Source organism: Microcaecilia unicolor, unplaced genomic scaffold, assembly GCF_901765095.1.
Source record: "Microcaecilia unicolor unplaced genomic scaffold, aMicUni1.1, whole genome shotgun sequence".
Classification (NCBI taxonomy): domain Eukaryota; kingdom Metazoa; phylum Chordata; class Amphibia; order Gymnophiona; family Siphonopidae; genus Microcaecilia; species Microcaecilia unicolor.
The window spans coordinates 60970-76034 of NW_021963030.1; the positions used below are offsets into that span (position 1 = coordinate 60970).

At 47.4% G+C, this 15065-nt stretch overlaps 1 protein-coding gene across 1 annotated transcript in view; it reads left to right on the forward strand.

Annotated features, from left to right (window-relative positions):
• Positions 1–15065, forward strand: part of LOC115458789 (proline-rich protein 29-like) — a 73429-nt gene that overhangs the window by 45327 nt on the left and 13037 nt on the right. Inside the window, exons 4-5 of the mRNA XM_030188601.1 lie at positions 2263–2462; positions 7153–7223. Of these exons, the coding sequence (XP_030044461.1) occupies positions 2263–2462; positions 7153–7223 (271 nt within the window). The remainder of the gene's footprint in view (positions 1–2262; positions 2463–7152; positions 7224–15065) is intronic.

The following is a 15065-nucleotide window of genomic DNA, read 5'->3' on the forward strand; positions in this document are numbered from 1 at the left end:
TAAAGTCTCCAATGATCTGTTCCTAGCCAGATCCAAAGGTCTCTATTCTATCCTCGTCCTTCTCGTTCTATCTGCTGCTTTTGACACTGTTGATCACAGCCTATTCCTTGATACGCTGTCCTCACTTGGATTTCAGGGCTCTGTTCTTTCCTGGTTTTCTTCTTATCTCTCCCAGCGTACCTTTAGTGTATACTCTAGTGGATCCTCCTCTACTTCTATCCCACTGTCAGTTGGTGTACCTCAGGGATCTGTCCTGGGACCTCTTCTTTACTTCATCTATACTTCTTCCCTTGGTACTCTGATCTCATCCCATGGTTTTCAGTATCATCTTTAGGCGGATGACTCCCAGATCTACCTCTCTACACCAGAAGTCTCAGCCGAAATCCAGGCCAAAGTATCAGCCTGCCTGTCTGACGTTGCTGCCTGGATGTCTCAGAGCCATCTGAAACTAAACATGGCCAAGACTGAGCTTCTTATCTTTCCCCCTAAACCAACCTCTCCTCCTCCCCCATTCTCTATTTCTGTAGATAACACTCTCATCCTTCCTGTCTCATCAGCTCGTAACCTTGGGGTCATCTTCGACTCCTCCCTCTCCTTCTCTGGACATATTCAGCAGACTGCTAAAACCTGTTGTTTCTTTCTCTATAAGATCACCAAAACTCACCCTTTCCTTTCTGAGCACACTACCAGAACCCTCATCCACACTCTTATCACCTCTCTCTTAGACTATTGCAACTTGCTTCTCACAGGTCTTCCACTTAGCCATCTCTCCTCTTCAATCTGTTCAAAATTCTGCTGCACGACTAATATTCCGCCAGTGTCGTTATGCTCATATTAGCCCTCTCCTCAAGTCACTTCACTGGCTTCCTATCCGTTTCCGCATACAGTTCAAACTCCTCTTATTGACCTATAAGTGCATTCACTCTGCAGCTCCTCAGTACCTCTCCCCTCTCATCTCTCCCTACATTCCTCCCCGGGAACTCCGTTCACTGGGTAAATCTCTCTTATCTGCACCCTTCTCCTCCACTGCTAACTCCAGACTCTGTTCCTTTTATCTTGCTGCACCATATGCCTGGAATAGACTTCCTGAGCCAGTAAGTTAAGCTCCATCTCTGGCCGTCTTCAAATCTAAGCTAAAAGCCCACATTTTGATGCTGCTTTTAACTCCTAACCCTTATTCACTTGTTCAGAACCCTTATTTTATCATCCTCACTTTATTTCCCTTATCTCTTGTTTGTCCTGTTTGTCTGTCCTAATTAGATTGTAAGTTCTGTCGAGCAGGTACTGTCTCTTCATGTTCAAGTGTACAGCGCTGCGTATGTCTAGTAGCGCTTTAGAAATGATAAGTAGTAGTAGTAATATGATGTTTTTCTGATGAGATCTGGAGGAGGAGGCTTGATATGATTGTGTTCTGATGAAAGCGGAAGGGAGGAAATAAGAGAGAGAGCCAGATTCAGTAAATGGCAGCCAAAGTTAGGTAAAATATAACAAAAATTAATATTGCCAAAATTCTAGAGATCATGCAGTGTCTAGAGAAGAGCAATCTATCAAAAAAGAGGGAGAAAAAAAAGCCTCAATCTTAAGTAATAGCTGCTTTAACATTTATTGCTAGGTTGTCATCAGTACTATCACAGGCTAAAAACTCCATCATCCTAGTTAAAAATATATTCTCATTCAATAAAACCCACTGCAGATCCAGCACTAGGAAATAAACAGATTGCTCTTATCTTAACTGCTCTATTCCTCAAATCCGTTGCATATGCAAAGTTACTTTAATGTAGCCAGCATCGAGGTAGACATCTGCAGTCAATATTTCATAATATCAAAGTCCCAACAAGAGATCTTTATTTTGCTACTTCATCTAATTTATAGGAACGCCCACCCATTCCCCTCCCATGACCACACCCCCTTTTGAGTTGGGATGGGGCATAGGGCAGATCCATGCTTAACTCCTAATTACTGCCAACTAAGTGCTTGTTAACACTTGATTGGCTAATTAGTTTACTGACGGATCTGGGATCCACAACCAAATGTGGGTGACATATACAGAATAATTGAGTCCCTTATGAAACCTGGTGAAAAGTTGTAGAGAAACAGAAACAAAATTAAACCTTCCAACCATAAGGCTTTCTGTTTTTCATACCTGGTGCGAATGAATGTCTCAGGGATTTCTGTGCTTTAGTTAGTGTAGAAACAGTTTCACCAGGATACCATCTGCTGGATTCTGTCATGCACTAACACAGATCTTTCCTGATTACACAGGCGAACATTGTCCCTGTACACATAGAGGAGGACCAGCCAAATGTCATTTATCACCACCATTACAACCCCTACCCCAGCACCTACTCGACATTCCCTTCATGGCAGCCACAGCCGCAGATGATGCTGCCACATAAAGAACCCGTCGTACGTCATTTGAGCCTGGATCAGCCAATGCCTTCAACCAGGCACCGGGGGGACCAGTGAGTATCAAAGAGTAAGGGGATTAATCTGCTAAGCATCAAATCGATCAATGAGCAAAAGGCCCAGGGTAAATCAGTATAATTCAATTCTATTTCCTTTGTCTCTCTCTCCATCTGCTCCAGATTGTGTATTTCTCTCCTCCTCCTCCCCCTTCCCCTAAGTATGACATAATTGACATTGCTTCAGATCAGTGGCATAGCCAGATGGCAGATTTTGGGTGGACCAGTAGGCAAAATAGGTGGGTGTAAAATTTCTTCTCTACCCCTACCCAACCCTGCTCTCCACCCCCTACTCCCGGCACCCCTCAGCTCAACTTAAAATATAAATACCTGGTGCAGATCCCCAAGCCCTGCCAGCTGAAGACATCCTCCAAAAGCACCCAGAACATCCTTCTGCCAAGCTCATCAATCAGTGGCAGCATTCCTGACCTGCTTACACTGGCATCCCACGAATGCTTAGTCCTCACACATGCGCCAACTGTCTGCTTCAGCAGCTCAGGAATGCTACCACTGACTTCCAAGCTTGGCAGAAGTCTAGGCACCTTTGGAGAATGCTTTCAGCTGGTGAGGCTTGGGGATCCCCGCCAGTTAACAGCAAGGGTGCACCACTGATGGTAGGCCTGAGCCCACAGTGAAAGTTCCCCTGCCAACCCAGGCCCATCCTTGGCTACGCCACTGCTTCAGATGGAAGACTAATAAGCAGATGCCACTTAGGTTCATGAAGGAGGAGGAGAAGGACCAGCATCTGAAGGGTGACCTAATTTTTTTTTCCTCTTTCACAAAGTTGAATTTATTTCAAGGCAGTTTTTAAGTTCTATATCTGTATGTGCATGTAATTTTCTTATGTACATTCTTTTCTTATCCACTTAGAAGAATTATTGATAGGTGGATTATAAGAAATAAAAGATGATCTCTCCAATGCTCTCTCTGGTAAAATCCTCCACCAAAGCCCCAAGTTTGTCCCTCTCCCTCTCTCTCCTAGCAGGGGCGGGTGCAACACTTTTGAGTATGTCTGCCAGTATCAGTTTGAAGTCTGAAGCCCAGATCTGTCAAACAAGTGTTAGAGGATTGTGCTGAGCTCATGCTCAGGCACAATTCGCCCACACTTCTACCCCATGATCAGCGATAATTGCGTGCTTAAATTTGCATGCAATTATCTCTGATCATTGGTGCGGTAAAGCCCCGTTCTGTTCCAGCACTATTTTAGAGCGCTGTTTGGAACAGCGCGGGGCTTTTGATCATCTGTCTATGAATGCATGGTGCCAATGAGTCCTGTGACATTATAGATTCTCCTCTTGGGTTCAGATTGCAGGTGGGAGGAGGTAGCTGCTCTCCTGCTGTCAGTATGGAGGAGGGAGGGGATCATGCCAAGCACGGGTTAGGCAGAAGATTATGCCCAGACTTTGGAAGTTTGGGGCCTCTAAAATACAGGGGCTAAGACAGTTGCCCTGATTCACTCTACCCTAGGGATGATATTGTCAATATCTGTCCTCCCCTGCTAGGTACCTCTATTGGTAACAGCAGCCTGGGTCTTTATTCACAACTATGTCTTTTTTTTTCCCATGTTTTGATGTCCTGCTCTCAGCTCAGCCCAATCATCACAGCCAGGGCCGCAAAGAGACTGGGCCGGGCCCGGAAGAAGGCCGCCCCTGGGCCCCCCCCTCCCTGAGGTCGCCGCCACTCCCCCCTCCACCCGCTCCCCTCCGTCCGCCACCGGGCCGGGCCCCTGCACTATATGTAGATCCTTCAAGAGGTAGTGTAATGATTTAGGCTCTACACCTTTTCTGATGTTTTGGTGCCACCTCAGTAAGGCCAAAACACAATCTCTCCACTGCAAAACACTATACACAAACTTGTGCAAAAACCCACTCATAACCTTACCAAACCATAACAGCACTAATTCCAAGGACAGGACGAGCTACAACCTTATGCGTGGAAAGGCAGCGATATAATTACACCGGAATCTAAAACACCAGTACACAACTTAATGAAACAAAAATAAAAACCCAAAAAGGGCTACAAAGGGCTAGCAGAATACTGCACCTTGATCACACATGAAAAACACATGACAACAGATATGACACAAGGAACTAGAAATAAACAAAATATGAAGGCAAAATACTGAACTGGAAAGTTACCTCAAGAAGTCAGGCTCGGCATGCAGCAATACTAGAAAAATTGAAACTTACATGAAAAATATCACAGGTGCACATTTCCAAAAGCTGACATATTCCAATTAATAAATTCTGAATAAAATATTTTTTCTACCTTTGTTGTCTGATCAATTAGTTTTTCTATTCGCTTTGGTCTCAGCGTCTTCTGTTTTATGTAGTGTCTTCTTTCCATTTGATATTTTTACTCTCACCATGTCCACCATCCTCCTGTGTCCTTATGTGTCATGTCTACCATCTGTAGCCCTGTCCCTATCCTTCCTCCGGTTTCAGCATCTGCCCTCAAAGTGTTCCGATCCAGCCCTTAAATTCAGCAATTTCCCCTCTATCAATATCCAGTATTTCTCCTCACTCCCCTCCCCTCCATCCATGTGCATCTACTTCCTCTGTCTTCCCTTCCCTCCATCCATGTCCAGCATTTCTCCTCTCTCCCTTCCCCTCCATCCATGTGCATCTCCTTCCTTCCATCCTTGTCCAACATTTCTCCTTTCTTAACTGCCCTCCACTCCATCCATGTCCAGCATTTCTCCTCTCTTCCCTCCCCTCCATCCATGTGCATCTCCTTCCTGACTTCCCTCCCCTCCATCCATCCATGTCCAGCAACTCTCCATTCTCCCCTGGCCTCTCCTCCATCCACCCATATCCAGTCAATTCCAGTCTCTTCCCTCCATTCATCCATCCATGTTCAGCAATTCTCCTCTCTCCCCTGCCCTCCCCTCCTGTCTAGCGATCTTAGTTCTCTCCCCCCTGCCCTCCCCTCCTGTCCAGCGATCTCTTCTCTCTCTCTCCCCCCTGCCCTGCCCTCCTCTCATGTCCAGCGATCTTAGTTCTCTCCCCCCTGCCCTCCCCTCCTGTCCAGCGATCTCTTCTCTCTCTCCCCCTGCCCTTCCCTCCTGTTCAGCGACCTCTTCTCTCTCTCCCCCTGCCCTCCCCTCCTGTTCAGCGATCTCTTCTCTCTCCCCCCCTGCCCTCCCCTCCCCTCCTGTCCAGCGATCTCTTCTCTCTCCCCCCTGCCCTCCCCTCCCCTCCTGTCCAGCGATCTCTTCTCTCCCCCGCCCTCCCCTCCTCTCCCCCTGCCCTCCCCTCCTCTCCATGTCCAGTGATCTCTTCTCCCCCTCCTCTCCTCTCCATGTCCAGTGATCTCTTCTCTCCCCCCTCCTCTCCTCTCCATGTCCAGCGATATCTTCTCTCTCCCCATGCCCTCCCCTCCTCGTCCAGCGATTTCCTCACCCCCTGCCCTCCCATCCATTGTCCAGCGATTCTCCCTTATCTCCCTCAGCTCCCCGACAGCCCTCCTTGCTCGCCATTTCTTCCTACCCCCCTGCCATTTCTTCCTACCCCCCGTGCACGTTTAACCGTTTTACTTTTCTTCATCTGTCGCCGGCAGCGCTGCCATTCATTCTCACAGGCAGCTCCGCTCCCCTCTGCCGCATCCATCTGGCCCTACGTTATATAAACAGGAAGTGCATCAGAGAGTGCCGGATAGACGCGGCAGAGGGGAGCGGAGCTGCCTGTAAGAATGAATGGCAGTGCTGCCTGTGACGGATAAAGAAAAGAATGCTGCATGCAAGGGACATGCGGCGCAGGGCCCCCCTGGAGGCCCGGGCCCGGGGAATTTTGTCCCCCCCCCCCCACTCCCCCCTGTTCCCCCCTCTCGACGGCCCTGATCACAGCAGCAGTCCATGACCAAGCATCATAAACTGCAGCTTACTCTTGAAATCAGCTCACATGAAATCTAAGTCTGGCACTAACACTACTTCCCCAACCAAAACCCCTTCCAGGAGTGGAAAATACTGCCTCCATGTGGCCAGTGTGAGAAACAGAATCCTAGATAAGGAGGAGAACCCAAGTCTCTCACATGAATGCTTAGCAATGTCATTGAGCCACCAGGCAGATCCCACAATGGGATTCTGACAGAATCAGTGTCACATACTGATCATGTCATTGCTGGTTTGAACCAAGGCAGGCAAATAAGTGGAGATGTCATTAATTATGTGACAACTTGTTCTGTGTTGGCATCCAAAAGGATGCAGCTTTAAAATCTTGTGCAAGCAGTCAGCCAGTCACCACTGTGGACATATTTCAGACCTTTTTGATAAACATTCTTTTCTCCATCTAACCGAGTCCATTGCTGCCTGATTCTTTCAGGATGAGACACCACAACAGATATATTCCCCAGGTTTCTACAAAGGTTGATCTCTAAGTTTGCTTCTGCAGAGAGTTTTCTTTAGAAGGCGTTTACATTCCAGAAATATTTTTAAAACTTCCAAAATTCAAAAGGTCATAGGATTGCTTTTTCAAACATTAGTTCTTCTTTGCCTTAGAAAATTTGAGCCTTGGCAGTTTGACTTTGAGAGCCTGAGAGTAGTCTAACCAGAATCAGATGAACTGATTTTAACTACTGGACCTGAACATGTACCCAAATACCTCTCTGCCCCTGTTCCTCTGCCCCCAGCCCTCCCTTTTATTGTGGCACATAAAGGTTTCTATCAGTGTTAATAATGCCTTTGTTTCCACAGAAGAGCCGTGCCACCGCCTCCACCTCCCAGTGCCACGGGAACAGTAGGGGCTGACATCCCACCAGCATCAGGTAGGGACTACAGAATGTACATCTTGTCCTGGTTCTGTCTCCCGTTTCTTTGGATCAGTGGAGCAGGCCAAGATAAACTATTGGGTTCTGTTGAAAGGTGTCTGGGTCCTTCATGATTCTGAGTGGTGCAAACCAGGGTTACTCCCCACTCTACACATTTTAACCCATTACAAGTACAAGTTAATTGCCCCAAGCACTGTGTTAGGCCTGATACTCCATTTTGGGTCATTAATCTTGTAGACAGGGCTCACTGTCACAGAAACTTCACCTGTGTGTCCTTAACACTCAGGTGTCTCCCTAGTCTACCTGCTGAGGACTCGGACCTGTCACTCAGGTTTCTCTCTAGTCTATCTGCTGAGGACTCTGATCTGTCACTCACGTGTCTCCCTAGTCTACCTGCTGAGGACTCGGACCTGTCACTCAGGTGTCTCCCTAGTCTACCTGCTGAGGACTCGGACCTGTCACTCAGGTTTCTCCCTAGTCTACCCGCTGAGGACTCTGACCTGTCACTCAGGTGTCTCCCTAGTCTACCCACTGGGGACTCGGACCTATCACTCAGGTGGTTCCCTAGTCTAACTGCTGGGGACTCGGACCTGTCACTAAGGTGTCTCCTTAGTCTACCTGCTGAGAACTCGGACCTGGCACTCAGGTGTCTGCCTCGTCTACCTGCTGAGGACTCGGACCTGACACTCAGGTGTCTCCTTAGTCTACCTACTGAGGACTCGGACCTGTCACTCAGGTATCTCCCTAGTCTACCTGCTGAGGACTCGGACCTGTCACTCAGGTGGTTCCCTAGTCTACCTACTGAGGACTCGGACCTGTCACTCAGGTGTCTCCCTGGTCTCCCTGCTGAGAACTGGGACCTGTCACTCAGGTGGTTCCCTAGTCTACCTGCTGAGGACTCTGACCTGACACTCAGGTGGTTCCCTAGTCTACCTGCTGAGGACTCTGACCTGACACTCAGGTGGTTCCCTGGTCTACCTGCTGAGTACTTGGACCTGTCACTCAGGTGGTTCCCTAGTCTACCTACTGAGGACTCGGACCTGTCACTCAGGTGTCTCCCTAGTCTACCTGCTGAGGACTCAGACCTATCACTCAGGTGGTTTCCTAGTCTACCTGCTGAGGACTCAGACCTGTCACTCAGGTGGTTCCCTAGTCTACCTGCTAAGACCTATCACTCAGGTGTCTCCCTAGTCTACCTGCTGATGGCTCAGAACTGTGTTTGGAGAAGGACCTGTCACCCATCCGTGTTACTGAATACATTTTTACCAATTCACAAAATATTTTTTACACTTGTTTTTGCAAGAAGACAGCAAGTGGATGCCGTCAACATATCTCTGCCTAGGAGGTGCACCCTTCTTTCTTATAGGGCCTGAAGGAAAGATTTGTTTAATTTTGTGGCTGAAGCAGTCTAGATGTAGTTGGAATTTTAGTTAGGTGCCAGTGTAAATGCGAAAGGAAGTTTCTATGTCTCTAAGGAGAGCCACAGATGAAAAATAGGCAGAGAGAGAGAGAGGGAGGGCGATAGGAGGGTGCCCACCTAGAAACTAGTGGGAGAGGTGAAGAGTAGCTCAGAGTCTAAGGACTTTGCCTTGCCTGTTCTAGAACTATAGATATATATTTATTTATTTTATTTTTGTTACATTTGTACCCTGCGCTTTCCCACTCATGGCAGGCTCAATGCGGCTTACATGGGGCAATGGAGGGTTAAGTGTCTTGCCCAGAGTCACAAGGAGCTGCCTGTGCCTGAAGTGGGAATCAAACTCAGTTCCTTAGTTCCCCAAGACCAAAGTCCACCACCCTAACCACTAGGCCACTCCTCCACTCCAGACCACTCCTCCACTATATTTTGGGAGGAGGGGTAATCACCTAATCTAGGTGTTTTGACTTAGATACATGGGTCAATATTCAGTCCTTTATTGAGGAACATTCAAATGACGCGACACAGCTGCTGTGTTTCGGCGCAGAAGCGCCTGCGTAAGGAGTCTTATGAATGAGGTAACCTGGCGTTTCCTTGTTGCACAATATAAATACAAGAAATAGTGCTCAGTAAAAAAAAAATCCCAAGAAATGCCGATAAACCTGGAGTCCCACATGGATGGGGTGTTTGTTTGGGGAAGACCGGTCGGGAGGAGAAATTTTGCTGTTACCTTCTGGATCGTTGGGCCAGGTTCAGATCAGTTCGAGATGGTTGTATTCCTCTCACTACGCTGTTGTTGTGGTCGGTGAGGGTCTGTAGTGGTCGGTCAGCGCGTGTTCTCCTCTCTCCGCCTTTTCAATCTCTGTCGTTCCGTTCTCGGCTCCTCTGTCCACTGCTCCACCGGATCGACAGTGCACAGCTGTTAGCGCGTACTTCTCTCTCTCCACCGCTTCGCTCGAGTCAGCGGGCGATCAGCTGTTCCTCTCCTGGTTGCTCAGTGTTTCCTCGTCGCGGGTCATGCATGGTGTCTGCTTGAGGGTCGGAGGGTTGTGATCGGCCTTTAAAGGGCAGTGGTTACCAGGGGATAGGTCGGCGGGGTGTCTCGGTTGTTTCCCTGTCCTCCCCCACATGTGGGGACTGGTCTCCCCGCGTTACATGGTCATCCCCGGCCGCCGGTGGTAGCAACGTGGGAGAGGGTCAATTTACCTCTCTGTCTCCTGTGCTGTTGGGGATCAGTTCTTCCCGATTCGTGGCCACGAGGTAGGTCTGCAGGATCCTTGGTCAGTCCCCAACGTTGTCTCGCTCACACTGGGAGCTCGCGGGGTGTGCCGGTGATTTCTTGTTTTCGGCTGTGTCTTTCTTTCACTGCTCACATAATGGGACGTTCCGTCCGGGTTGTGCAGTGAGCAGTTTTTTGATTGGGTTTGCTGGCGCTTTGGAAGGCTGCGTGGTCAGTAGATTAGCAGGTCGGCTGGCTCAATTGGAGGTTGCCGTTCCTATCGTCCGACTGTTGCAGGAATTGATGCATGAATTTGTGATGCCTCAGGAGTCAGACAGCACACACCAGTATGAGAGAAAAATCTTCTTTATTTGCCAGCAAACAAAGCAAGACATCAGTTCTAGCTCTCTTCTCTTTCTCTCAGCTCTCTGTGTCTTTGTCTCAGCTGCTTCTCTTCTTATGCTGTCTTCTCCTTCTTCTGTCTGTTCCTTCTGTCCTTCTCTTTCTTCTGAGCTCCTTCTGAGTTCTTTCTGACGTAAACTGCTTCTGCTCCTACTTAAATACTGTTCTATCCAGCCTAGCCTAGCCCAGCCCCCTTACTCTCCAATTGGTTAAGGAATTAGATTGGCTACCTTGCCTCAACCAATCATTACTTTTGAAATATCAGTTACATAGGTTCCAGACATCCTAAACTGACCTCTGACCTGGGGCCCCTTAAGCCAGACATTTGGTCTCCAGTCTCTTACATGTTATTATGATTGATTTCTCATATTCCTAGTACTAACTGCTAACTAAACTCTGGCATTCATTAAAGAGGTCAAAAGCCAATCTTACTTAATGGCATACTGCTATACTTTCAGGACTATTCCTACAGTTACCTATAATTAATCAAGGAGAAGAGAGCTGACTAGTTCTGACCTTTTTCACCTCTCAGCTCCATACACAGAACTAGCTAAGACCATAGTTAATTCAAAACACATGTTGGCCCCCCTTCACTGTAGCCCTACTCAGAACGTCAGACAGAAAGTTGAACAAACATTCCACACAGAATTATTAATTTACACAGAATACAACATATTCTAAAATAAGCATAATCAGATATATCTTATAAGATATATCTATATCTAAGCTATCTACATATTAAGCACTTCTAAATAGTATTTCAGCCTATTCTTAAACTACAATATGTCATATGTCTGGCTCGTGCCTGCTTACAAAACTATTCAGTAAGCCTAATAATTTACAGATGTGCCAGCTAGCATTGGCAATTCACAAGGGACAGAGTTTCATTTCTCACTGACCTTTCCTAACCTTAGCTCGGCCAAACTAGACTCTAATTAATTCCAGCCTGCATTCCTTCACTACTTTGCTGGCAGAGTGAAAAGAATTCAAACTTCAAGCTTTTAATATCATTTCTTATATATATATAATTATTTCTCAGAGTTAACACTTTCTTTGCCCATGGCTGCCTCATTCCCCCCTTTGAGACTAAAATCAGCTTATGCAGAAATAAGTCTCACATCTCAAACTCTGGAGATTATAGTGATCCTAACTAGGAATAGACTTGTGAATCACCATTACCCTACTTGTTAAGGTTCGACGGCATACTGCCGAAGCACATGAGGCCAAGAAACAAAACAAAAACCCTGCTAAAACTAAGACTATTAGGGAAATGAACAAGGGACGTATCCAGGAGGTCAATGACCACCACCAGGAGGTAAGATCTAATCCTCCTCGGTAATCCTCCACATTAAGGCTGGCCAACTGTAGGACTTTATCCATAGCATGCCTAACTACATGCGTCCTATTTATGACAATAGTACAGCACTCTGAAGAATTTAGCACTGTGCAGAGGCCACCCTGAGCTGCAAAGAGGTAGTCAAGGCCCATACGATTATACCGAGAAACTATACTTAATTCATTAATTTGATCCTGCAATGCATTGACTACCACGTTCAGCTCATGAACTAAAACATGGAGTAGGGATTGAAGTCTCCGGGTAGCCATACCTAGTTCAGTAATACCCGCTACCGGGCCTCCAATTGGAATCCAGGCCGTGGCAGAAAGGGCTACAAGTCTCTTTTTAGTCAGAGGATAAGTAGAATTAATATACTGGAGGGCTAATTCAATCGCCTCATCCTCTGTGGCAACGGAGGAAGGTAAGGACAAAGCCTCTCGCTTAGAGCGGTGCGGGGATAGCGGCTTAAGAGGAATAACTTTAGGAAAATAATTCAAGGTTACCAATACACAAAAATCATATGTGGAGGGAAGAATCATGTGGAGGACATTATCACAGAGCCAGTAATGACCAAGGAGAGGGTGAGGAAAGTTCCCAATAAATGTTGGCTCAGGCTGGACAGGGTACTTAGGGTGCCCATAATGCGAGCCCCTATCCCAGGGGGAACGAAGACGAAATGGAGACTTTGCACACCATAGGCGCCAATCCCCAATTGTGACAGGCTGCTCATTTGTTAGTAACTCTTCATACCCCGGGGACTTATGAAAGTAGAAAATAAGCTTGGACACTATAGTCTTCTCAGTGGTACGCTTAGGAGCCAGATAATCACCTGGGTCATAATCTACAGGTATGGTAGCAGGGCACATAGGAGTACCTGGAGAAACTACCCACACAGATTCTCCTTTTTCTGGGAGAACATTAGTATAGTTACAGGGAATGGGAAGAACAGTTGAGATGCTTCTTGTTAAACAAAACACTCCAGAAGCTGGATAGGGAGACGTAAAAACTGGCCTTAGAGAAGATTCAGAGGGGGAAGTAGCATTATAAAAGGACCACCAAGTATAATCCTGGCTCCAAGGACCTGAACTCGAAAAGTAGGGAGGTATAAGAGCTGGGAGTTGCACAGGAACAGGAACAGCTGGGACATCTGTAGTATAAGGAGAAAATCGGGAACACACAATACAAGGGGAAGTAATCTTTGCCTGGCTAATTAGTTCCTGGACTGAGTGTAACCAAAGGTTGGAGCGAGTTGGGATATTAGGAACAAGGAGGCAAGGAGTAGAAAACAACAAAAGCATCCAAACTACTAACATTTTCTTTCTTCCTAATCTAAAACAAATACAGCAAACTAATTAAGCAATAATATTTCAACAGTCTGTGCTAATCACAGATTACTCTCATATAATGTTCTCAGTCTTTGAGTTCTTATACCAGTTGGGATAGACCCTCAACTGACAAGGATCAAGCTTTCAAATTCCAAGAAAGCCAGAATCAGGCAAGAAAGAGTCTCAGTGTGAAGCCGAAGTTCAGCCGCTCCTGCAGTATGCAGTTGACCCTTCTTTTCAGCTAGTAGATTCTTTGGTTCGGGTCAAGCGCAACTTCAATGGCTCCGCTGGATCACTTTCTGCTCTCCACTGTTTAGGCTCCGTCTGATCCGTGCTGGGCTCAGTCTGATCAGCAGACTTAATTCGAGACCAATGGACCCATGGAGTAATCCCTGCGACCTTCACAGCTGCAGGGGTAGAAAGCAAAACAGTAAAAGGTCCTTTCCATCGGGGCCCCAAAGGCTGGAGCCTCCAGTCTTTCACCCAAACTCTATCCCCTGGCAGGAAGGAATGTACCTGAGCCTGGAAGGGGACAGGGTTTATTTCTCTCACATAAGACTGAAGCTCAGAAATTATCTTCCCCAAGAGGGCTACCTGCTCCTGCACCTGGGCAGACCCTAAAATCCCTATGTCTCCCTTAATTCCCTGTAAAATGGCTGGGGGCTTCCCATACACAATTTCAAAGGGAGAGAGGGCTGTTCCTTTAGTTGGGGTGCATCGGAGGCGGAAGAGGGCTAGTGGCAATGCCTGTGGCCATTTCAATTGGGTTTCCTGACAAATCTTTGCTAGGCTATTTTTCAAGGTTCTGTTTGCTTGCTCAACCTGCCCTGAACTCTGGGGACGATAGGCACAATGCAATTTCCAGGTAATGCGCAATGCGCGGGACAGGGCCTGAAGTGTAGCTTCAACAAAGGCGGGACCATTATCTGAACCTATGGCAAGGGGCAGTCCATACCTGGGGATGACATCCCTAAGGAGGGCTCAAGCTACTTCTGTGGCTTTCTCAGTGACTGTAGGATATGCTTCCACCCACCCAGAAAAGGTACAGACCATGACTAAGAGGTATCGGAACCTACCGCTCCTGGGCATTTCTGTGAAGTCTATAACTAGGGACTCAAAGGGTGTTAGTCCTCTAGACTGAACTCCTGGTGGAATACGGGGTCCCTGACGGGCATTATTCTGGGCACAGAGAGTACATCGGGCAGAGGCAGTGGCAACCAGACTATCCAATCCTTCCAGCACCACTACTCGACTGAGTAGGCGGGCTAGTGCTGTTTTCCCTAAGTGTGATAGGTCATGAGCTTGAGACACTACAGGCCAAGCTAGGTGGCGTGGCACCAGAACTCTGGTATCAGGGAGATGTAACCAGCCATCAGGTCTCCTTACTGCACCTTCTTCTTGAGCCCATTTCTCTTCCACTTGGGTATATATAGGTGTCCATTCTTGCAGTCGAATTTGGAACAGGGGGGTCACAGTACTTGCTGGGGGTCCTCGAGCAGCTTCCTTGGCCACCCGATCAGCATGGCGATTCCCTCGGGCCACTGGAGTATCTATTCTTTGGTGTCCCCTGCAATGAATGACAGCTACCTTCTTAGGGGCCCACACAGCCTCTAGCAGCTGAAGTATTTCAGGTCCATACTTAACAGGTTGGCCTGCAGCATTTATGAGTCCCTTTTCCTTATACAAAGCTCCATGAGCATGTAGGGTTGTGAAAGCATACTTGGAATCAGTATAAATGTTAGTCACCAGTCCTGCTGCTAGCTCCAGAGCTCGTATGAGGGCCACAAGTTCTGCTTTCTGAGCTGAAGTTCCTTGGGGCAGGGCTCTTGCTTCTATCACCTTGTCCTCTGTCACCACAGCATAGCCTGCCAATCGCTTGGAGTTCTCCACATAACTGCTTCCATCTGTGAAATAAATTACATCTGGGTCCCTCCATGGAACATCTTTAAGATCTGGTCGACTGGAGTACACTTCATCCATAGTTTGGATACAGTCATGATCCGGTGGTCCCTCAGATGCTGGCAAAAGAGTGGCGGGATTGAATGTAGCCACTGTTTCCAGGTGTATCCGTGGATTCTCACACAAGCTAACTTGGTACTTAACCATACGGTTATTTGTAAACCAGTGATTGCCCTTATAC